The sequence below is a fragment of the Gossypium hirsutum genome, chromosome D02 (assembly GCF_007990345.1).
Source record: "Gossypium hirsutum isolate 1008001.06 chromosome D02, Gossypium_hirsutum_v2.1, whole genome shotgun sequence".
Classification (NCBI taxonomy): Eukaryota; Viridiplantae; Streptophyta; class Magnoliopsida; order Malvales; family Malvaceae; genus Gossypium; species Gossypium hirsutum.
The window spans coordinates 10,224,992-10,250,701 of NC_053438.1; the positions used below are offsets into that span (position 1 = coordinate 10,224,992).

At 37.9% G+C, this 25,710-nt stretch overlaps 1 protein-coding gene across 2 annotated transcripts; it reads right to left on the reverse strand.

Moving 5' to 3' along the window:
• Window positions 1-6,777: 6,777 nt before the first annotated feature.
• On the reverse strand, window positions 6,778-18,674 carry LOC107910454 (exocyst complex component SEC5A). 2 transcript variants are annotated; one of them, XM_016838287.2, is made up of 22 exons: window positions 18,162-18,674; window positions 17,924-18,078; window positions 17,584-17,672; window positions 17,090-17,284; window positions 16,797-16,924; window positions 16,541-16,699; window positions 16,104-16,208; window positions 15,186-15,260; window positions 14,283-14,420; window positions 13,997-14,182; window positions 13,616-13,744; window positions 12,034-12,157; window positions 11,752-11,962; window positions 10,272-10,387; window positions 9,954-10,188; window positions 9,565-9,658; window positions 9,253-9,330; window positions 9,091-9,147; window positions 8,713-8,862; window positions 8,065-8,277; window positions 7,541-7,802; window positions 6,778-7,153 (listed from the first exon to the last, which is right to left on the reverse strand). In XM_016838287.2, exons 1-21 carry the CDS (start codon window positions 18,534-18,536, stop codon window positions 7,581-7,583), a joined length of 3,234 nt encoding a protein of 1,077 aa, XP_016693776.2. In that variant the 5' UTR covers window positions 18,537-18,674; the 3' UTR covers window positions 6,778-7,153; window positions 7,541-7,580. The 2 variants fall into 2 exon arrangements, with proteins under 2 accessions (XP_016693776.2, XP_016693777.2); XM_016838288.2 differs by lacking the exon at window positions 6,778-7,153 and having other exon boundaries at window positions 7,171-7,802; window positions 13,616-13,735.
• Between the last annotated feature and the right edge of the window lie 7,036 nt (window positions 18,675-25,710).

Below are 25,710 nucleotides of genomic sequence, written 5' to 3' on the forward strand. Positions count from 1 at the left end.
ATTGGAGGTTATCTAATGCCGGACTCGTCACGGAGCCGCGTACATCTAATATGGCTGCTGAAACTCGTTGATTTTAGAGCAACTGGTGAATTGAGTTGGGGGTCTGTCGTCTTGGCAATGTTATATCGGGAGATGTGCAGGGCGACGCGACCGAGGAAAGCAAAAATCGGAGGTTGCCTGTCACTACTGCAGTCATGGGCACGGTTTCGCTTTCCATTTCTACGTCCTCGAGTGGACCACCCATATACATTCCCACTCATAACAAGGTAAATTTTATATTAGATTTTACAATTATTATGTAGATTTTAAAAATAAAAGTATGATAAAAATTTATTTAATTAGGTGGAACCATCCGGCAAGTCATGCTCGATTACCTACCTCTCTTGAAGATATACGGCTTCTATTAGACCAATAGTCGGAAGCACATGTAAGTATTAAATAAAATTGATATTTCCATCATTCGCTAGTCGATTGGTATTTAGTATTTAGTATTTAGTATTATGTATATAACTAATATTTCTATCATTTTCATATAGTTTCAATAGACACCATACGAGGATTCGGCAATTCGGGCAGTAATTCCGGATGAGTTCTTACAAAATCCAAACGCTTGGCACGAGAAAGTCGCGTTGATCAACTACGCGACCGTGGAGATGCACTAGTCAGACAGGGTGTTACGGCAATTTAGATGTAGACAACCGATTCCCGTGGAACCTGAGGTGTTTGATGATCACCACAAAATCGACCTTCGGTAATTGAATACAGATTGGCAGAGATTCTGGTCCGAGTACATCCAAATGTGGGAAGATCGTTATGATTATACACCTATTAGGAAATCGATCATCGTTCCGGAGTTAGCGTTCGTGCCGAAATACATGCCATGGTTTAAGATCCATGGCAAGCCGTATTTATTGTCGCCAAATAAAAGGCAGCGGCAATTACGTGTCCAAAGGGAAAGACGCGGGCCTTTAAATCCAATACGACAGGACGACGATGCTAGCCCCTCAACGAGGCCCAAACATTCACCCGGCCCATTATCAGCGGCCATTCAATCACCAGGCCCAACGAGAGCACCGACATAGTCACCCGACCCAGCAGCTCAACCAATGATACCCACGCAACCGCCTTTTCGGATGATACCATGTGCGTTTCCTAGCCCTTTTATGTATCCTAACCGTTATATGTTTCCTTTTCCGAGTCCTATAGCAGGTTGGAGCCAATGGCCTGGTTCAACTTCATTTCCTATTACGCCGAGTGGACCGCCGATGTATAGGCCAGCGACACACGAGAGATCGCAAGAGGGGCCGTCGGAGAGCTCTTCTTTTTACCAATCCTCACCACCGTATGAGTTTCAAACACCGTGGCCGTTGGTGATGCAAACACCTCCACATTCACTATTCTATCAAGATGGCTCATCGTCCCAACTCCGACAACCAGAAGCCTTATCGGAAAAACTAGAATCCTCACTGGAGGAACCACAACCACCGCCGGAAGCTGGACAAATGAGGAATCCAGCGCGTAACCATCGACGGCCGCCATGTGGCACTGAATCCGGCGGGTACAAACAATGATTTTTGTATTTAAATTTATTTGTACAAATATTTTGATTATTTTGATATTACTTGATGTAATAAAATAGAAACTTTTTTGAGTTATTACTTAAAAACACTAAACTAATTTATTAAAAATTTAAAAATTTATAATTTATAATTAAATGCTTAATTTAATTGACAAACCTTAAACCTTTAACCTAAAAACCCTAACCCTTAACTTAAAAACCCTAACCCTTAAATTAAAAACCCTAAACCCTTAACCTAAAAACCCTAACCCTTAACATAAAAACCCTAAACCCTTAACTTAAAAACCCTAAACCCTTAACTTAAAAACCCTAAACCCTGAACTTAAAAACCCTAACCCTTAACTTAAAAACCATAAACCCTTAAATTAAAAACCCTAAACCCTTAAATTAAAAACCCTAAACCCTTAACTTAAAAACCCTAACCCTTAACTTAAAAACCCTAACTCCTTAACTTAAAAACCCTAAACCCTTAAATTAAAAACCCTAAACCCTTAACTTAAAAACTCTAACCCTTAAATTAAAAACCCTAAACCCTTAAATTAAAAACCCTAAACATTTAACTTAAAAACCCTAACCTTTAACTTTAAAACCCTAACCTCTTGACTTAAAAACCCTAAACCCTTGAATTAAAAACCCTAAACCCTTAAATTAAAAACCCTAAACCTTTAAGTTAAAAACCCTAACCCTTAACTTTAAAACACTAAACACTTAACTTAAAAACTATAACCCTTAAATTAAAAACCCTAAACCCTTAAATTAAAAACTGTAACCCTTAAATAAAAAACCCTAACACTTAACTTAAAAGTCCTAACCCTTAACTTAAATATAATTTGATAATTTTACTAACCATTAATACAATTATCAGTTAATAATTTTACATTCACATAATCTTAGATTTGGAAAAATGTTTTGACTGGTACTAACAATTAATAATTTGATATAATTTGATAATTTTACTAACAATCAATACAATTATCAATTAATAATTGAAAAAATATAATTTTTTTACAATTACATTCAACTATTGCGATTAGGGCATGATCGACTTGTATGGCCTAGATTCCTACACCATCCACACAACTTCTGTTGACTGGTTGTTTCTCGGATATCTATATTGTTACGTATTCTAGTCGAGCAAGGTCAGCCCTTTGGTTTGCGACGCAATTCTCTATACGGTAACAGCTTAAAAGGAGCAAGAGATACGGGCGGCCACTTACGTTCATCTGGGACCGGTGGAAAAATGTGTCTCTAGACGTTGTACATGTTTTCTAATTTGTACACTTCGTCCACATAGCTCATCGAATCCAGATGGAGATTCTGACAAGCTGCAATAACATGAGCGCATGGATAACGAAGTGCATCAAACATCCCTCAGTCGTAAGTCCTATTTCGCAAGTGTACACGATATTTCCTGCCAACAACACCTTGATGCGGTCTGTCAAACTCTGTCACGTGAAACTATAAGTTGTCTCGATCGTACACACTGTGTGCATGGTGTTTACCCACACCTTGGCCTTGTTAATTTATTGAACTACCTTACTGCACCATACATGGCCTCCTTGTATCTGGTCTGCATAACTTGCTGCTCGCTTTGGAAATAGCGCCGCGAAACGAAAATATGTCTCTCGCACAACCGATGCTATCGGTAGATGACGCGTTCCTTTAAGAACAGAATTTATGCATTCAGCCAGGTTTGATGTCATATGGTCATATCGTAGGCCGCCGTTGTATGCTTGTGCCCACTGTTCGAAACGTATGTTACAAAGGTAGTCTGTCCCTTCTTCATTAATTGAACGTAAAATTGCCAACATCTCGTGAAAACGATCTTTATTTATTTCATACCTTGCCAATATAAGTTCATAGCGAATATTACATACCACTTCTACCAATAAAACTAATTCAAATTGACAAACGAAATAACACAGATATAGACTAAATACCCATGTTGGTCACTTGTTGTTGTTCGCTCTTAGATGAATATTGCCTGTAGTAGTTGGAAGCAACGTGTCTTAGGCAATATCGATGGTGTGTGTGCTGCCATAAGCTTCCATGTCAATCAAATGTAGCTAGTATACCGGCACCCCGATCTGAAATAACACAAATATCAGGTTGGGGGCATACATACCTTCTTAACCTAGAGAAAAATAAATCCTAGTCATTAGACGACTCCCCCGGTGTTATTGCAAATGCAATTGGAAAAATTCTCCCACCGCCATCCTGTACCACTGCAAGTAATAGCCGATGAGTATACCTACCAAACATAAAGGTACCGTTAATTTGTACCAATGGCTTGCAGTATGCAAATGCGTCTCGGCATTACTTAAAGGTCCAAAACAGGTGTTTGAACACTTGGCATCCACGTAGCAATTGGCCGTTGTAGTACACATGTTCCGTTTCAAGGTCTGTGATGGCACCTGGGACGTATCTCTCTAGCACTTGACACTACTGCCATATTTCATTATATGATGCGTCCCACCCACTATGCATCTTCTCCAACGCCTTTTGCTTAGCTATCCAAGCCTTGCGGTAAGAAGGCGTGTGCCTCATTTGGCTACGGATATTGGCAATTAACACCGGCACTGAAGTCCTGGATCTGCTTTTACTGTGGGTAGTATCAAGCTAGCTAACATAGCTGAATCCATCTTAGGATGATCTTGTGAAACACCTATAAACGGAGTGCATTAAATAATACAACATTACATAATAAAAGTATTATTCAAAAACCGTCAATACTGTACCTGCAGCACATGTATATGGACCTTTGTACTTTTTAATCTCCCACAACCCTATCCTTATCCTTAACGAGGCGTAGATTTTCCATGAACATGTGTCGTCTTCCACCGCACACTTCGCCTCAAACTTATCAGATTTAGATTTAACGACGTGGTAGTTAACGTCGTTTTTGATAATATGTTGTTTCAAAGCACCAATAAAACTATCATTGTTGGTAAACTGATTACCAACTTCAAATTCACCCGAATCTAGCCCTGAACTTTATGGTAGATCTGAAAACTCTAACGCATCATCTGCAGATAGATCCACATTATGCATGTGGGTTGGAGGTGAGTATGCTTTGAATCGTGGATTTTCTTCTTCATCTGAACTCCTTTCAGCATCTTCAAGTTCTGTTGGAATAGGCTCTGGTTCAAAAAATAAGCCAACTTCTGCACCATTGAGCCCAGGCTCTCGAGGTGGATCCACATCGGAGTCATCTTCTAACCCACAATCATCTGCAGTGTACGAGGTCCCCTCACCGGTTGACGTCGTAGGGAGTACATCATCCCTTCTTCTAGGCATTTTATAACGTCCCTAATTGGATGTAGATTGCCAACCACTAGAACTTGATGCCGTTCCCCAGTACGTATTTTCAGCATCAAACATCGAGCCATCGACATACATGTCCTATCCACCAATAGAGTGTCTTGCGGGGGATGTGCATTTAACACCGTTACCAAACATGGGTTGTTCCGTGTTTTGTAACCCACTAACCGAATGTCGGTCAGGGGTCGTGTATACATCTCGAACACCGGTCGCAAGTACATCATTTGACGATGTAAATTGTACATATAACTCAATATAAGGTGCTCCACTAGCAAGATGAGTCTGCACCATTGCCTCCAAGCTACGAGCACCTTTTATGTTGAACGAGTCATATGTCACCGGATCAACAGAAGAACAGAATCGATACGTAATAGACAGAACTTTCATTGGCGTCGTTCCGAAAATTTTACGCCTAATTCTTTTACGAAGTTCTGTCAAATCTATATTCTGGTTAAAAACCAGTTGCACTGTATTCTCTGACAAAAAAACAACACCATTCTCGGTGTGGCAAACCTCACCATCGTAGTAAATAACAGCACTAATACGTTCACTCATATTTGAAACTCTAACCTTCTTAGCCTCTTTAAATTGTTTCTGCTGTGACTTATGCATTCTGAGAACATTTTTTGCCTCATTTCTAGCCTCAGCCCAAACATGCTATTGTAGCAAAAGCGCGTCCACATGGGCGCAATTTCACAAATTCTTCTCATAAAGCATCCTGCTAGAAGCGATTTTATACTATTTGCTCAGAAACGTCAAGTCGAAATTATTTTTCCAGTACCTACTGTAGCAAAAGCGCGTCCACAAGGGCGCGATTTCACAAATTCTTCTCAAATAGCATCCTGCTTGCAGTGTTGTTTTATACTACTTGCTTAGAAATGTCAAGTCGAAATTATTTTTTCAGGACCTACTGTAGCAAAAGCGCGTCCACGTGGGCGCAATTTCACAAATTCTTCTCATAAAGCATCTTGCTTGAAGCGTTTTTTTAAATTATTTGCTCAGAAACGTCAACTCGAAATTATTTCTTCCAGGACCAACTGTAGCAAAAGCGCATCCACGAGGGCGCGATTTCACAAATTTTTCTCATAAAGCATCTTGCTTGAAGCGTTTTTTAAACTATTTTCCAGGACCTACTATAGCAAAAGCGCGTACACGTGGGCACGACTTCAAAAATCCTTCTGATAAATCATCCTCTTTGATTTTATCTTAAAAACTCATAAACACGAAACGTGATCCAATTTTCAATAAATTTTAATTAATTTAATTACAAAACCCTAAACCGTAATCCCTTATTTGTTTACTTTTTTTCTCCCAAAACCCTAAAAATCCTAAAAACCCTAAAAATTCTAACCTGGGAAACACGGCAAAATCGCGTCCCAGAGGCGTACTGACTGACATGGACACAAACCGCGCTTACATGGACGCGATTTGCTGACACGTCCCCTGACATCGCGCTGACGTGAACTCGATTTAGGGGAAAAAGGCTCATTCCGGTAAATAATAAAATACCAGGCCCATTTCGGTAAATTTTAAAAAAAATTGACTTTTTTTGGTATTTTACCCCGGAAGTTAGGTCTTCTATTTTTTTTAATTTATTTTAATTGTTAATATTATTAAATTTTATTATTAAATTTATTAGATGTGATTTTTTGAAATAAAATAATTTTATAAATTTTAAAATCTGGAAAAAGATTTTGACTTAACGAAGTACGTTCTAAGAAATTCAAATAAAATTGGGTACAAAATTAAAGGTTTTCTTGTATTCTCACTTGAAATAATTTTTATTTATATATTTTAAAACTCTATCCATCTTTACAGATACAAGAAGTACTCATTTTTTACTTTAAAAAACTAACAGTTCAACAAATATAAGGTTATTTGACAAATAATTTATAAATTTGTCCCATTTATTTATATTACCCTTTAATACAAGTCACACCCTCAACCCCATGTAAAATCAAATCTAAAAAACTCTTAGATAAGATAATTTTCCATATTTTTAATGTCATTTCTTCCAAAAACAATTAAATAATTAGATAAAACTACCAAATAAAAGTGCGACAAATTACTTCGAAATTTCCATCTCTTAGCTTTAATTTTTATACAATTTTTAATTTACTTATAATCTCATAAGTTTTAAAATTAAATAAAAAAATTACATGTTTTGGGCATTTGAACCCAAATCTCATCCATGCTAAGACTCAATTCATCTCTTTGCTTCAACTTTAAGAATAACTCAAAACTCGTTAAAACCTATATAACACAAGATGTCGAGAAGTCAAATTTTATATAAATAAAAATACTTCAAACGTAATTATTACATCACCAAAAAAACAAGAAAAAGACAAACATGGAAAATATTTCACACAATTTTTTCATTTTTTATCATGATCCTAACTAAAGTAGTGTATATATATATATATAAGTTAATCAAAAGGCTTTTAGAAAAGACTGCGTGCTCATTGATACAAACATGGAAAATAATACAAGGTAATAATTTAGCCCACCTATCAAAGCAATTGAAGTTCATGACCCATGACTTACAACAGACAAATGCATGTCTTCCAAAATCGTATGTATCATCAACAAGTGAAACCAAAATTAAAATCAAAATCAAAATCAAAAGGAAAAAAAATTTACTTTTTACGAAGAATATGGCTGCTGCTGGGGTGGCTCTAATTTATCTGCGCCTACGCTGAGTGAAACTAGGGGATCCCGTTGCTTGTGTGCCTCTGTAATTTCTGCTGGGAGAGTCCATTGGACCTCTAAAAGATGCATATGCAGCTTTTACTGAGTCTGGAGCAGATTCCATGGGGAGTGACTCCACGAAACATGCTGTATTGATGCGAGTCCTCTCAAGCTCTCCCTGCAGCAATTCAGAGCTATATTGCTGTGCAAGAGCCTGGGAAAGCCGACACGTTAAGATGATATTTCATTGAATGGAACCAAAGACAAACAATTTATTCACTGAAGAAGCTGATGATAATGGCTCCTGACATGAAACTAAACTGGAAACTACATGTATGCTCGAAACTGAAGTTATAATTCATCTCAGTGAAAGAATAGTTTTATAAAAGCAAGTCAATGTCAACAGCCAACATGTTAAAAATTTCTCCATAAAAGAACAAATAAAGGAAGACGTCCTAGAAGAACAAGAATCTTACAATCAGGTCATCCGGAGATACAGATGCTCCTTGCTGCTTCTCATCTGCAGCAGCATCTTCACTTCCACGAGTTGGCCGCCGATTGTGCCCAGGATTTTCAACCTCAGAGAGGCTTTCAGTGGCTTTCTCCAACAGCACCCCTTGTAAAGACTTCATAGACTCCCTAGCATCACTCGTGAAAAATGGATTTAAAATGGTCTCGAAATATTCAAGCTGCAAAAGACGCATCTCACAGAAATCAACCATGTAGATCTTAAGACTTGAAGTTTTCTAGTTCATTTCTAACAAAAAAGAAATCACAAATACAGGTAATTGTAAAAATATATATATTTTTCAATCAATCAATTGATGCTAAGCAAAAATGGATAAATCACTTCCCTTGAAACATTTCATTTCAACATCGGGTGTGGAAAAGGAGAAAATGAAAGACAGGGTGGAATATGTGCATTTTCCTAGAAGACTACACAGTCATCCATGAAAAGAAAAGAACCTAGTGCTTACAAACCATAACAATCAGTTCCCAGTTGTAAAAAGGATATTAACGGACAATAGTAAGTATTAAATCATTGTAACACATAAAAGGGAAGCAGTAATCAATGGTCAGAGTCGAGCACATTACAATAATAAAGAAAAATGTCACATAAATACCTCAAGCATGAGCTGGCAGAAACCATTTGCATCAAGTGAACTGAGATCTTTAGATTCATTCTCATGGAAAAGACTGATTAAAATATCAATTAGACCTTCCACAAGAATGCCAAGTGTCTTGTCCAGGAGGGGCTTAGCACCAGCAAAGACCTGGATGAGGAATTAGTCAAGCAGACGAATTATTGGATTTACTACAAAAATAGTTGCTTAAACAGATCAAGAGAGATGATGCTTCAGAGTTCAAATGCTAAATTCTCTGACAGTCAAGAAGACAAAAGATCAAAACAATCACTTGTGCATGTAAAACACACAAACAACAGGTAAAACTTAAAGAAAAAATGAAGTTCATATGTCCATGAATTATATAGTGGTAAGTACCTCAGCATGTACAGCTACCAGAGCATGTAATAACTCGACAGCTGCATCTCTGACACCCTGAAGATAAGAGCAATTTGGGTTACCACTTGCAGATAAACAATACTTGCTAAACTAACCAAAGGAATAAAATGATAACCAATTGGGAAATCACAAATTCCTTACTTTTACTGCAGGTGCTGATCCCCACTGAACACCAGAATCTAACAAATAGTTCATGGCTGCTGTCCTAATCAAATTTGCCTGAATGGGGGGGGGGGGGAATTAGAACAATGTCAATGATGGAAAAGTGTTTCATCAATAATGGTTCATATTTGGCTTTTCAATCAGTTGATAATACTCGAAAAAATCAAAAAGCTCACAAGCTTACTCAATTTTTCCCATTATGTTTGTGTGCTTGTTCTCTTTCTAAAAAAATTAAATAAATCAACAATTTCGGGTAACTTCAACAAAATTTAGTAAGCAATCTTGTAATACCTTAGCAAAAGTATACTGCTCAAGGACCTTCTCTTCAAGTCCAGTAAAAGACACTACCAACTCTTGTATGTCTGACTCCTCTTCATCTTTGCCCCTACAGCATTTACAGGCCATAGGATCAGCAAATAGTGAACAAAATACATATTTCATGTCAACATCTACATCTGAAATTGAGCAACTGAAAAACTTAAGTTAACATGGGTTAGCTATGTAGGCCAAGCGATTCCTTCTACTAAGGATAGGGGGTATAATTTGAATAGTTAACTAAATGCACTGGAACATTTGGTCTCATTCCAATACCACAAGAATGAATGGCTACAAATATCAAGCAACAAAAACTTTAGAATGATTGATGCTCAAGGTATTAGTTGTGAAGAATCCCAATATACCTGGATTGCAGCCAAATGCATTTGTACTTCTTGTACAACTCGGAAGAAAGCTCATCTTTGCAGTATCCTATATTACTCAAAACTATTAACAACCGTTGATGTGGATCAACAATACTTCCTGGGAGATCAGATGATGATTCCTCCTCTGATTCATGGGAAAACCCATTTTGCAAATGCAGACCTTCTTTGCTTGATTTGTTTTGGGCAAGATCAATTCCAATATGCTCTAGATGACCTAGTCAACATGCACATAATTATGACAAACTGGAAACAGTTCAAAATCTTCTAGACAAAATAAAATGCTGTTTTCAATTATACCAGCAAAATCCAGGAAACAATTTAGAAATGCAATCTTAACCGATTCTTGGATTTCTTGAAGTTGAGCAAACATATCTTCGAACTTTGTAGCCTCACTCCTCAGAGACTGGATCATCCTTGCATAAAGAAGAAAGGGGAATCATATGAAACAGCTTTAAAAAAGGAGCATAAAGAGGTGAAGAATTCACCAAGAGAAACCAACAATATATACTTCCTCAATTATATATAATATGTTCGATACTAAATATTACAAATAGCTATCAGGAAGCTCAACATGAAAAAAAAAAGCCTTTTCACAGACAATATTAAAAAAATATGGACAACGCTATAAAATTTAGAAGTTCTCAAATTTGCACTATTGCCATGAATCAGAAACTCCTACCAACATTCTGGTTGTACACCTAAAACTATTCAAGTTTGTTCTGATTTCCTTTTTCCAAAAATTGATCTGACTAACTAGCAAAAATCTTCCGTTAAAAAAATGCTATAATAGTATACAATCTCTTCAAATTTGCACTAGTACCTTGAACCAGAAAGATTCCTACAGAGGATCTTCCGGTTATATATCATGGCATATCAGTAACAAATGCCTTCATAAAATTGACATGACCACAAATAGGCTAAGAGAATAGCTTTAAGGCTATTCAAATTCCTTCTGATTTAGAAAATAAATAAATAAACAATGCATCTGACAGCATCAAGTTGAGTTCAAGTTCCATAACATTAGAACTAGCTAGCAACTTAGATAAATGGCTCTCAGCTAATTAAATCATTGAATCTCAGGATTAAACTGGTTTATTACAATCAACAATTCTTCAATTTTTAATGTTTTGAAGGTAAGAAATCCTGAAGAAATTGGCTATAAATTAATGGAACTCAGTTTTAAATATGAATATGTTTCCAAGCCCAAAAAATGAGCGTCCTCAATAACCCTCAAGACCAGCTCATCCACGTCTGTGCCAAGCTGACTTGAAACGGATTCACAAGCAAATCATCCAGGTCATCATTGAATCCATCTTGAGCAAGCTTCTCATTAAACCAAGTCCAAGAGGATAACCAACAGTTTAACTCATCTATAGCCTAGAAAAACCAGACAATTTCTAGACACTTTTCAGCATGTATTCATGGTAAACTGCCAATTCCAATGCAACTAGTAAGGCAAAATGTACAAAATGAGAACTCTTTCTTTTTTGGTAGGCATAGGCAGGATAAACGCAGCAGTATTGGCCTTCTCCTAGTCATCTGCAGTCAGCAATACTAAGCCTACCTTACACTCTGATAAACCATCTCAGAGAACTCAAACAAAAAGATATTTGGAATTATTGGTATCCAATAGTTCATGGACAACCTTATTAAGTTTGAACAGTAACACCACTTACAAACAACTTAATATATATAAATTATGAATTACTCTACTCACACAACATTATAACTAACCATGCCTCTTAGAAATTCAACATCATAAGCTCTAGACACTTACATATTGATCTGATCTATTGCTGAGGTCATAACTGAACGAAAAGCCAAAGGTAAATAAGAGATGGTGTATGGAGATTTATTCCTTTCAAGGATAGATACTGGGACCCAAGTTTCATCTTTAGTTATCCCCTCTGTCGATGCTCGCATCCAAGAACAAAGTCTTAGTATGTAAATCTTTGTAACCTCTGCTTGAAGTGTCCTGAGCGCCATGACTGTCCGATAAAAAATGGAAGCAATCAGAATAGTTAAAAGTCAATGACAGTTTCAGAGAAAGTAGGAATACCAGCAATAGGAGGAGCAGACTCTTTGGCTTCAAAAGCAACGCATGCTTTAGATATTTCATTTATGGCATCACTCATGTACGACTGAAGACTAGATTCTTCAAGATCACGGAATGCATTCAGGACCTATATCAACAGCAAACCCAGTAAGAGCTACTACAAAAGTAAACAATAATGCAAGTTGATAGGACCAGAAACATTGCATTTTGATTTGTTAAATGATTTAATATTTTGAGGATTTGTTACTCGGATTTGTTAACAAATCTGACTAAGAGAAGAAAAATAAAATTGTTCAGAAGGGAAGAATACACTTGTTGCTGTTGTTTAAGGAGTAGGCTCAGTCAAGATGTAATTGGGGAATATAGTTGTTAGTGTTTACCAAAATTCTTGTACGCTACACACACAAGCATGCACATACATATTTTGCCGAATACACTCTTAGCAAAACCCTATGAAAATTTAATGCAGCAAACATCATCCCTAACTCTGCAACCACCATACATGAATAAAGCGTTTAATTCACAATCTTTTCTTTACGTTAGGTTTTTACCCACTTTATTTATTATTTTATGTTACCCCATTCAATGATTTATGCTTCTTCAAATTATTTAATTGGTAAATGTAGAATTCACAAACTTCAAATGTATAACTAGAATTCAATGTTAATTTCATTTATAACAGATAAATAGTGACTGTAAACAAAAATTTTCTATAAGATAATTTTAAGAGTTTAGAATCTGCATTAAAATCATCAAAATAGCATTTAAATTCCAAAACATACTGCAGTTTACACAATTCAAATTGAAAGCTACAAATTCAAGACCTATTCCAGAATCAATTTCGGTTTTACCAAACAGTACCTAAATCTAATTCTGAGTTAGATAATGAAATCCAGCAATTAAGCTAGAAAACCCTTAGAATAATATTGGTCACCATTTTATCTCAGCCCCTGAGGATTATCCAGATTCCAGCATAAAGCATACTTCAAAAAGAAAGCAGCAAGAAGGGAAAACCCCAGACTTGATAATCTCAATGGTCAGAAATCATCTAAATGAAACAAATCAACCATGCCTTCCAGCAACAACAACCAACTTTCCACACAATTCTTCTGGATGAAATCCCAAAAACCCTTGGTACTCCCATGAGGAATTTAAAAATGCATATTCATAAAAGCTTGCCAAGACAATTTAATATTTGACAAAAGGGTCAACCAGTTTAGAAAGTCTTCTCTATGCCATTGGACCAATTTCTTATTTGACGGAAACTCAAGAAGAATCATGAATATTTATTGTTGGTGGTCTACAAATACACCCAGATTCCTAGTTTCTGATTGAAGTTAAACTAGACTAGAAAACAATGAATGCGTGTATATTTCAGAGAACTCCAGGGACACAAAGAGAACAGAAAATAGGTTACAAAGACTTAACTTTTTCAAACAATAACTCAAAATAAAATAACCCGATGCAAACTAAAGCATCATAAGTTTCATTCTTACATTCCTCTTTGTTTCAGAATGCAAAAACCACACCATGAATGTAGTAAACCAAGCAAGACATTAAACAGTTCCAAGCAATGCATATTCACCTTAACTTCATATAAAGATATTGTACCGCGCATCATTCCTGCAACTTCATCGAGAGAATGACTTGAGTATCTCCCATCTCCAACTTTTTCCTCACTTTTACCTCCTGAAGAATCAGAAACCTGAGAAGACTGAAAGACAAAAACCAGAATAAACATTCAATTCAATGAATCACATTATTATATTGAAAACTTGTATTTAAGAAAAAAACACTTACAAAAATGAATACAAGGCCACAGAGAAGAAGCCAAGGGTATAGAAAAACAAAAGAATGTGATCTCAAACAATTAGACTACTGTATGAGAAGAAATGCGAATACGGACATTATATAATGCATAATTTTATAAAATATTGCAATATGATTTAGACAATGTTCAGAGTACCTTTGCGAATTTCCCACTAAAAACAGAAAGTGCCACTTTCCAGAAAGCTGGTATGTGATGCACAAGTACAGTGGTTAGCCTTTTGATATATTTTCCTCTAAGAACATCAACCTCTTCACCAGTCAAGGCCAGCGGTTGCAATTCTATAGGCAGTTCAATGTTCCCTAAAGAGTAGTTGGCATCCGACTGAGTAACAGAAAAAAAAGATGAAATAAACCTCATTAGACACAGCCAAGAGTTTTCCTCACACAAATATCAGATCAAATTTCTAGCTAGTAGCACTTACTGACTGACTTAAGTTTTGTTGAATTTGGAGCCACTTAGCATCCGAGATGGCTTTTTCACGTAACTCATTATGCAAAGTTTCCATTCGTGCTTCATGATCTGAAGTGCACTTCTCAAGCAACCCTCGAATTCTATGATTCTATCAAATAAAAAACCAGAACATTTTAGAGACTTGACCTTCGTAGAAGAGAAATGTAAGCAAGTCAACTTGGTAGCACTCTTCTTGAAATAGGCTATATTATCAATTTCAAGTCACTTGACTAGCAATTTGTCTCAAATATTTGTTTAGAAGCACTAGAGAACTAGCAATTTGATTCAAACCGATTTGTTTAGAAGCACTCAAGAGCTTCCTGGACTCTACTCTCATCAAGCTTATGGTTGACCAGCAATTAGAAGTAAACCATATCTGCTAAAACTCAAATCAACTGGTGCACAAGACTGACCAATGTAGGACCATATAATTTTAAAACGAACACTCAAAAACTAATCCAAAATCTAAAATTGTCCAAATTCTCCAAACACAAGTCTCAAATTATCAAATCTGACCTCACAGTATGACAAAACCATAATTAAATGAGGGTTGAGAAAATAAGGTTATTGTATTAGAAGCTCATACAACCCAGATGAAAAAGAAATTTTTGTTCTAAATCTTCACTTAAATAAGTGTTCTTCAAAATTTTGGAAAAAGGCCTTCATCACTAGCATCTTAGATGTAAGGCACTTGTTTGGGGTTGGGGGATGGAAATTTTACCGGACAACAAAACAATTAGCTTGTGAGAAAAATACCCAGCACTTAAAAAAAATCAAGTAGCAAATATATGACAGAGAAAATTTCATTAACCAGAATGGGAAAAAAATTATAGAGGTTTTTGACACTCTACAGAAAAGTTCAGAATTCACTAACCTGTACATTTAAATAATGCCACACTGGATCTGACTCAGGTTCAAGCTCCAACAACAACCTTACTGTATTCTCAAGCTACATGAGACAACAAAATATCAGAAATACTTGTCAGTCCTTACAAACTGCAGGTGTACCATCTTAACTAGTCAAACCATAACCATTTATTCTGGCATAAATTAATGAAAACTAGGTGAAGCTCTTTTCCATGATTTAGTCCAAGGTCAGTCGATCTTTTTATTAGCTCTCCACATCAGCATTCTATTATGTTACTATAATCAAGACAATATAACTATAATCAATCATCTAATAAAAAAATAAAATAATATACATAAATAATATATCTATCATAGATATTTGGTGAAAACAAAGTTGGCATTTTTGTTCAATCTCAGGCTTGAATAGTCACAACAATTTACTTGTCCAACAGAAAAATATCAGGATTCCATGTTCAACAATCCCATGACTTTTCAGCATAAATATCCAATACTTCTACACCTGCTAAGGTAACAAGAGTGGCAGATAGATAATGGAACATTACAACTCAAATGAGAACAGGAGCATTCCAACATCATTAATTAAGGAAATCTTTTCATTGACTTGTCAATGGTAGGCATTTGGTTTTGTAGAATAACTTGTATGTTTTCTTTTATCCCCATTCAAAGCTTATCCATATAGCTAACAAAAATTTTGCTAAGGTTAATTTTAACAATATACAATTGATTTAGTTGTGTGTGTGTTTTGGGGGGGGAGGGGGGCCTCCTATGGGCCATTAAGATAGAGCAATAGTATTTTAATATCATGAGCATCAAAATTCAACAAAAATCCATGGACCATCTAGGTCTTAGCTCAACATCAATAGTTCGTTTCCTCAATAGTATAGCTTGTCAAAATATTGAAAACGGCATGGCAAATGCTTACGCTGGTTAGGTCTATTTGTGGATCTTCCATAGACTTGTAAAGCGTGCCTTTGAATTCTTGCATCACTTTTTCAACCTCTTCAAGGACTCGTTTTAGTATTTTTACCTGACAATAAAGAATAGTGCTAAGTTCATCTGCTTATGCAGGAAAAGAGCAATTCCATGTGAAATTGTATTAATTAAATACAGATATGGCACCAAAATTATGTAAAACATGCATAAAAAATAAAAGAAAGGGTCCAACACTGATGTTAGCCATAAGGGAATCAATGCATATAAATAAGGTACAACAAATTATTTATATAGATACAACGGATTTATGGGTAGAATTTTAACTAAAACCATGCTCAAAATTTGTTTACTACTTGAGCTACAACCAAATACTAAACAAACCATGCTCACATCTTTTACATGGCAATTTCATGCATTCTTGCTTACATGGGAGGGGAGAGCAATTGATTTTGCCTTCTTGTATTCCCTAACGGCCAAGTCATATTCGCCCTTACTAATGCTCCCACGAATTGTACTTGGCAAATTAAAAAGCGTCCTGAACCTTTGAAGCATTCCTTGAACAGACCTGATCTTCTCTGCTTGAGCCTACATCAAATCACAAAAGAAAATCTATATTCCATGCTGTTTGAATAGCACAAGAATTAATTGATTTCAAAGCAAACCAACAGTGTAGTTAACCAACCTGTCTCTCAAATAGAGGCTCAAAGGCACGATCTGCCAGTGAACATACTCCTTGCATGCATTTAAACAAGTGAGTTGTCCCCGAACCTTCAGGATCTTCCTCAATTCGCTTCAGTTTTGACTCAATATCTATGCAAGCAACATTTTTTCTCCACATTAGCACTATTTCCAAGCATCTAAAATCAATGAACTTATATGGCAAAGAGTAAATGAAGAAATTGGTTTTCACCCCATCAAACATCACACTGCCACAGTTAAAATAGTACCAGAATCAAGTGAAGCTAGTTGCTTTACCATCAATTGTGGTTTTGCATGAGACAAAGCAGTCAAAATTGTCTTTAACCAACTGTTTCCTCTGTTGAGTCCGTCCTTGGAGATCTGTTTTTAGACCAAGAGCTCCGGCTTCCAAGTCTGCTGCAGGTGTATCTTGGTGTATTCGGGATAGAAACAACTTTGCATCAAATTTTTCAGAGAAATACATCAACTTCTCTGAAAAGTTTTACAAAAAAATTAATAATTCACTGGCATTTTATTTACCACAAAAAAAATATACTGGCATTAGAGTTCTAGGTATTAAATTAAAATATCCAAGGGAGAAAAAGCAACTCGTTGAGGAGTTCAAACGAGTGATGCCTATCTAAAATATATGTATTAGATTGCAGATATACAGTTCTAGAGAGGGATACTGTTATAATGCTCAGAGAAGCTTCAACTTAAATATTAAAGAGTCTATTTACAAAGCATAATCTGCAGAAAATATAGTGAATAAGACAAGCAAAGAAATATACCACGGAGGTTACTATCAAGATGTTCTTTCTCAGCATGAGAGCTTTCAGACGATGCAGTTATCAACCTTAAGGTCTTGTTGTCTATTATCCTGCCAATCATACAAAAACACAGGTTAGCAGAAACACTTAAAGCAGATGAAAATAGAGGAACCACTGACTTCAGTTAATGCTAGAAAAAAATGACTAGACAAGAATTCATGTAGTCACATTAGTACAATAATTAATGATAGAACAAACTTTTCTCACGTTCTTACCTTAATGAGAAATAGCATACAGCGAATTCGTTTAACACAAACAAACAACCAATATCAGGCAATAATAAGTTGCTAAAAAGATTTACCCCAGTCCAAGTGGATCAACGCATTCCATGCCACGAGGGAACGATTGCAGAGTATTAAGCGCTCTCCCCACTGGTGCTGTTGTTGCTTTACGCTCGAACTTCTGTGCCACCGGAGCTGTTCTCGACTCTCTCATCTCGCGAACCCTACGAGCAAGCTGTCAAAGAATACCCCTTCCCTTCACTAATCATCGTTCAATAGCTACTTCAAATTTTTAAAAAAAAAAATTTTAAATAGTACCTCAGTTTCATCGACACGTTTCCAGGTATCAGGCTCTTCTCCATCCCATACTCCATCGTCATCTTTCATTGGCCTCCCTCGACCTCTCCCTCCCGCTCCACCTTTCGGATCTTTTCCAACATCCTCATCCCCACTCGAAATGCTCAGCATCTCCACTTCCGAATCCTCGTCTTCATCCATTGACATCTTCCTCCCTTTTGGGTTTTTTGGTGCCGGAGAAGCCGAGCCCTTCGGTTTCGGCGGCGGCTGAACGAAGTTAACCACTGGTTTGCGGGGATTTGAGGAAGACGGTTTCTGGTAATTCAGATCCCGTGTGGATTGATCTTTCAATGCTCTCTGAAGGAGCTCATCTTCGTCATCGCTGTCGGTTGACATTTTGTTGGCGAGCTTCGGTGCTGCTTTGCGCTCAGATCTGATCGATTACGATGAATGGAATTTTCTGAATTCTTAGAAATGGGATGAAAATTGAAAATGAGTTTCCTTGCATCGAGCCAGAAATTGAGCGCAGTAATATCGTCATGTCACGCGGGGTTCGATGAGACTATTCTACAATTTCTCGAAACGGCAGTGTTTCGTCTTCCAATATGGAAATGTCTAATAAGTTCTCAAACTTTTCTTGATTGTGCATTCGAGTCCCTGATGAACTTTATTTTGTTCAATCAAGTCCCCAGTGTCAGCTCCAATTAAATTCATTCTGCCTGTTATCGTTTAACTGTAACATATATTATCAGAAAAAAAACTGTAATATATTTGATACACCATACTAGGACCGTCATGGGTTGTGCATGGGAGCACGCAACCATGACAAACTTGTGCGATCCATTGTATTTGAAGGAGGTCATTTGGCCCAACCAAATTGGCCCGTTGCCTGGAGAGATTAAAAGCCCATCCCAAAAGCCTGGTAAATATGGGAAGTGATCCAAGAAGATATGATTATGTAATCTTAGAGTTCTAATTGTATACAGCTTCTAATTGTGTCTTAGAGTTCTAATTGTATACAGCTTTTAATTGTAGCCTTTGATGTACTTTGAGGCTCAACTATAAATAGAGGCCTCTTTGCTCATTGTAATTCATTAAGTTATCAATAAGAATTTTGAGAGTATTCACTCAAAATTTTCTCTTAAGTGTTCTTGCTTTTCTGTGGCTTTCGTTCATCTTTCAACGTTCGTTCTTCTGCTGTTCTTTCGTGGGTGCCTTGAGGGAATTCTGTTGAATCCTTTATCATTGCAAGTTAGGCTGACTTAGGCGTTTTTGCTGTTGAATCCTTTATCATTGCAAGTTAGGCTGACTTAGGCATTTTTTAAGCAAAGAAACTGCCTAAGGCCGCACGGATTGCGTGGGAAAACTCTAAGTCCGTGACAGTTGATATCAGAGCTATGGTTCGAAGCCACCGTTGAAAGATATCGAAAGAAGTTGTTGGGAAAGTTGAGGGAATGGAGACCCGTGGAAGGGCTAGGAAAGCTAGTCGCTCAAGGGACATATTGTCAGCTTTAGAGGATCGTGTCATCACTCTCGAGAATTCCGTGGGGGATATCAAGGAGATGATTGATGATGTCGATGATAGGCTCCATGATGGATTGCAGTCCATGCAGGAGCAGCTCAAAGTGTATGTGACGGATAATGTGGAACAGTTGACTAGTAGAGATGATGCCATTGAGGCTATGGTGGCGGCCTTGAAAGGGGAGATTGCGAAGCTCAAGGGTGAACTCACAATCTACAAGGTTGCTTTGGGCAATGGTGGGTTAGATGTCGTCGCACCTAAGCCCAATATTGATGTTCCCAAGCCCAAGGAGTTCAAGGGAACAAGGTCTGCAAGAGATGTGGACAACTTTTTGTGGGGAATCGAGCAATACTTCTGTGCCAAAGGCATCACGGAGGATGTCACTAAGGTAACTACTGCTGCGATGTATTTATCCGACGTTGCTTTGTTGTAGTGGTGTCGTAGGTCCACTGATGTGAGACATGGTGGGATCGAAATCGGAACATGTGAGGAGTTTCGATGTGAGTTCAAAGCACAGTTTTACCCAGAGTATGCCGAGGATGAAGCTCGGGCAAAGTTGTGTCGACTTGCGCAACAAGGCATTGTGAGGGAGTATGTGCAGGAGTTTAGCAAACTTATGCTCTAAATCTCAGATATGGGGGAGAAAGAGGCATTCTTTTCTTTCATGGACGGATTAAAACCGTGGGCGAAGTAAGAGTTGCAACGCCGAGGAGTTCAAGAACTCACCAAGGTGATGTCCGTAGCAGAATCGTTTGCTGAATTTGGTAGGAAGAAAGACAATCCCAATTCTTCTAAGCCCAGATTTAATCAAAAGGGTAATAGTGGGGGAGATAAATAAAGGCCCACTAGGAACAGCAATGGTAAGAAGCCTTGGGACAAGAAAAAGAGTGGGCCTATAAGTTGCTTTCATTGTGATAGTCCACACATGATCAAGGACTGCCCAAAAAAGGTCGCTCTCACGGCTATGGAAGTAAAGGGGGAGTTCGATGTGGAGGATAACAATCTTGGTTCGATATTAGGGGGTGTCGAAGATAGAATGAGCCATGGTTTGATGTTTGTAGATATCATTGTGGCTGGCAGAAAATTGAATGCGCTCGTTGACACAGGCGCTTCTAATTTGTTCATGTCTGAGGAGGCTGCTTGTAAAATGGGCCTCAAGGTAGATAATGAAGTGGGTCGGATCAAAACAGTGAACTCAAAAAGCATTCCAATCAAAGGGGTTACAAAGGGAGTGGATCTTCAGCTCGGAAAATGGTCTGGGAAGGTATCCATTAAGGTAATACCACTTGATGATTATGATTTTGTGGTTGGACTAAGCTTCCTAGATCAGGTTAATGCTCTTATTGCCCCGTCGAGCAATTACATGGTGATTTCAGACGCAAAACATCAATGCATGGTGAAAGTGATAAGGAAAAGAAGCTTTGAGGGAAAAACATTGTCAGCAATTCAGTTTGCTAAAGGTGTGCGGAGAAATGAAGTCTCATATTTAGTAACCTTAAAGATCGAAGAGACCGTTGAGTTTGTTAGTGAGACCCCGAAAGAAGTGGGTTAATTGTTGCAATCATTCCAAGATGTAATGCCTGCTCAGTTACCTAAAAGTTTGCCACCCAAGAGGGAGGTGGACCACAAAATCAAGTTAGTGTCTAATGTGGTGCCGCCAGCAAGGGCCTCCTATCGTATGTCTCCGCCAGAATTAGAAGAGTTGCGGAAACAATTGAAGGAACTTTTGGATGCGGGATTCATTAGACCATCTAAATCCCCATACGATGCCCCAGTGTTGTTCCAAAAGAAACATGATGGGTCCTTGAGAATGTACATCGATTATTGAGCTCTAAACAAGATCACTATGAAGAATAGGTACCCTATTCCTCTTATTACAGATTTGTTTGATCAGCTTGGTAGTGCAAGATGGTTTACCAAGTTAGATCTGAGATCAGGGTATTATCAAGTTCAGATAGCCGAGAGAGATGAACCAAAGACAGCTTGTGTGACACGGTACGGTTCGTATGAGTTCCTTGTGATGCCTTTCGGACTCACAAATGCCCCAGCTACATTCTGCACCCTAATGAATAAGGTACTTCAACCATTTCTTGATCATTTTGTGGTTGTTTACCTTAATGATATTGTGGTGTATAGCAAGTCCCTTGAAGAGCACATGGGACACTTGAGGGAGGTGTTCCAAACTTTGAGGGAAATGAGCTGTTCATCAAGGAGGAGAAATGCCCATTCGCCCAACAAGAGGTGTCATTCCTAGGCCACATTGTGGGAGGTGGTAAGATCCGAATGGATAAGAGCAAGGTTCGAGCCATTTCAGAGTGGGAACCTCCAACCAAGGTAACGGAGTTGAGATCCTTCCTTGGGTTGGCAAATTAATATTGACGTTTTGTCAAAAGCTACTCTAGAATTACCACTCCTTTGACGGACATGTTGAAAAAGGGAAAGGTATGGGATTGGAAACCGGAATGTGAGAAGGCATTTAATCAATTGAAGTAAGAAATGACAAGGGAACCCGTACTTGCCTTGCCGGATTTTGCAAAGACTTATGAGGTATGTACGGATGCATCAGATTATGCTATTGGGGGAGTACTAATGCAAGATGGGCACCCAATTACTTTCGAGAGTCGAAAGCTTAATGAGACGGAGCGTAGATATACGGTCCAAGAGAAAGAGAAGACTGCGGTAGTACACTACTTGCGCACATGAAGACATTATCTATTGGGTTCCAGGTTCGTGGTCCTTACCGATAATGTTGCCAACAGTTACTTTTTAACTCAGAAAATTTTGTCTCCCAAGCAGGCTCGTTGGCAGGTTTTACTAACGGAGTTTGATTTTACAATGGAATATAAACCAGGAAGTGCCAACATTATGGCTGATGCACTCAGTCGAAAGATAGAATTCGCAGAAATTAGTCAGCCTGATAGCTCTTTGTTGGAACGCATTCGAGAGGGATTGCCCCATGATCCCACAGCCAAAAATTTGATTGAGCTTGTCAATGAGGGAAAAACAAGAAGATTTTGGCTTGATGGGGAGCTGTTTTACACTCATGGACACCGCCTCTATATGCCCCATTATGGGAAACTCCGTAAAGAAGTCACGAAAGAGTGTCATAACTCGAAATGGGCAGGCCACCCAGGGATGCATCGTACTTTGGCCCTTTTGGAGGAACATTATTACTGGCCTAACATGGGTGCTGATGTGGAAACATATGTGAAAACTTGTCTTGTATGCCAACAAGACAAGGTTAAGTTAAAGACTCCAGCTGGTTTACTTCAACCCTTGCCAGTTTCGGAAAGTCCATGGGAGAGTTTATCCATGGATTTTATTATTGGTTTGCCTAAGTCTGACCAGTTTGGGAGTATTCTTGTTGTGGTGGACAGGTTTTCAAAGTATGCGACATTTATTCCGGCGACTAAGGAGTGCCCTACTGAGGAAGCAGCTCGGTTGTTTCTTAGACACGTGGTGAAATATTGATGAGTGCCACTGTCTATTATCAGTGATCGAGATGGGTGATTTACGGGCCAGTTTTAGACGGAGTTGTTCAAGTCAATGGGCTCAGATTTGAACTTCTCTACGAGCATGCATCCACAAACTGATGGGCAAACTGAACGAGTGAATGTATTTTCGGAGACATATCTTCGACACTACGTAAGTGCCACACAAAGGGATTGGCCAAAATTGTTGGATGTGGCCCACTTCTCATACAACTTGTAGCGAAGTGGGGCCACGAATCAAAGTTCATTTGAAATAGTGACGGGTCAATAGCCACTCACACCCAACGCTGTTGTGACCCATTATACAGGACCAAATCCGACAGCCTATCGATTCGCAAAAGATTGGCAAGAGAAGAATGACTTGGCTAGAGCTTGTTTACACAAGGCAAGTAAGCGTAGCAAGAAGTGGGCTAATCAAAAACGAAGGGATGTGCAATTTCAAGTGGGTGACTCAGTCCTCGCTAAACTACACTTGATTTTGCGATATACTAGCTTGCACAAAGATCTTGTGCGAAGGTATGAGGGGCCGTCCAAAGTTGTGAAGAGAGTAGGCAATGTGGCCTACAAGCTTAAGCTGCCAACAAAAGTTAAAGTCCACCCAGTCTTCCATGTAAGAATACTTAAGCCCTTTCATGGGGATCAAGAAGATCCAAATCAAGGCGAGTCCAAACGAGCACCGGTGGGGGTAAAGGTGTTGTACGATCGTGAAGTCGAAAACATTAAGGTAAATCGGGTAATTAGACAAAAGTACCACCAACCACGGCATGAGTACTAGTTCGATGGAAGGGACTTCCTAATAGCGAAGCAAGTTGGGAACCTATCGAGGCATTGTGGCTGTTCCAAGGGAAGATTGACCAGTTCCATAAGGAAGATGCGACGAGGGCGTCACTAGAACAAGTGGGGGATAATGTCATAGGTTGCGCATGGGAGCACGCAACCATGACAAACTTGTGCGATCCATCATATTTTAAGGAGGTCATTTGGCCCAACCAAACTGGCCCGTTGCCTGGAGAGATTAAAAGCCCATCCCAAGAGCCTGGTAAATATGAGAAGTGATCCAAGAATATATGATTATGTAATCTTAGAGTTCTAATTGTATATAGCTTCTAATTGTGTCTTGGAGTTCTAATTGTATACAACTTTTAATTGTAGCCTTTGATGTACTTTGAGGCTCAACTATAAATAGAGACCTCTTTGCTCATTGTAATTCATTAAGTTATCAATAAGAATTTTGAGAGTATTCACTCAAAATTTTCTCTCAAGTGTTCTTGCTTTTCTGTGGCTTTCGTTCATCTTTCAACGTTCGTTCTTACTTCGTTCTTCTGCTGTTCTTCGTGGGTGCCTTGAGGGAATTCTGTTGAATCCTTTATCATTGCGAGTTAGGCTGACTTAGGCATTTTTTAAGCAAAGAAATTGCCTAAAGCCGCACGGATCGCGTGGGAAAACTCTAAGTCCGTGACACTAGGACCTTCAAACACTTGCAACCCCATCAATTCCTTGATGTGGCTCTCCTCAACCATCCAAACAGGTGGACCCACTCATTAGTCGTTAAAGCAAAGGGCTATAGAGTTAGACGAGATCATCTAGGACATAAGCGAAACCACTTGAAACCATCATAACACCAACTTATCTAGCCTTATAGTATTTGACCTCTAATCCGCTAATATCAACTCACTACATGACACCTTAATATAGGATATGACTTGTATATAAAACTAGAAACTTGAGGAAGGGGAAACAAAACACAATCTTCTTCCCTTATCAAACTAAGATTCCTTCTTCTTCCTCATTGTAACTTTGGCCTCCATATACAATGGCTTTTTGACCTATCCTAAACAAGGTGAATCGGACATTCTAGCCACTTTCTAATCATTGCATCAATAATTAACTAACATCTAAGACTATGTACAAAATCTTGGTCAAATTCTGCTATTAATCCATATATTATGTGTAAGTTGTGAATGTAGTCCTTATACTTTAATTTAGTCAATTTTGAGTCCTTATACTTTTCAAATTTTAAAATTTCAGGGGTCAAATCACTACTTAGAGTCTGAACTTGGCAATTTTTTCCACTTTGGGGTCTAAACTTTTTTGGGGTCCAAGTTAGGCCCTAAACTTAGCAATTCTTTCCACATTCGGACGTGGACTTGGTAACTTTTAACACTTCAGGACCTGAACTTAGCAATTGTTCCTACATTAAGGCTTGAGCTTTAGGGTTTTCAAATACTAACTTGAATAAAAAAATTGAAGTCCCAGTGTGAGAACGTTTGTCAAGTTTAGGGCCTAATTTGAACAAAAAAAAGTTCAAGCCCCAATGTGGAAAAAATTGCCAAGTACAAGTCCCAAATTGTGATTTAACCTAAATTTTGTTAAATTTTGCTATTAGTTTTGTACTAAACATAAATTTGCAGACTTTTTCCATGCTCTTAAGTTTAGTCATTCTTAATCTCTTTACTTTTTAAATTTTGAATTTTCAATTTTGACGTAAACCACATCCACTAAATCCATTAATTAATATTTTTTAAGGAATATGTGAAAATAATAAGTTGATATGCAT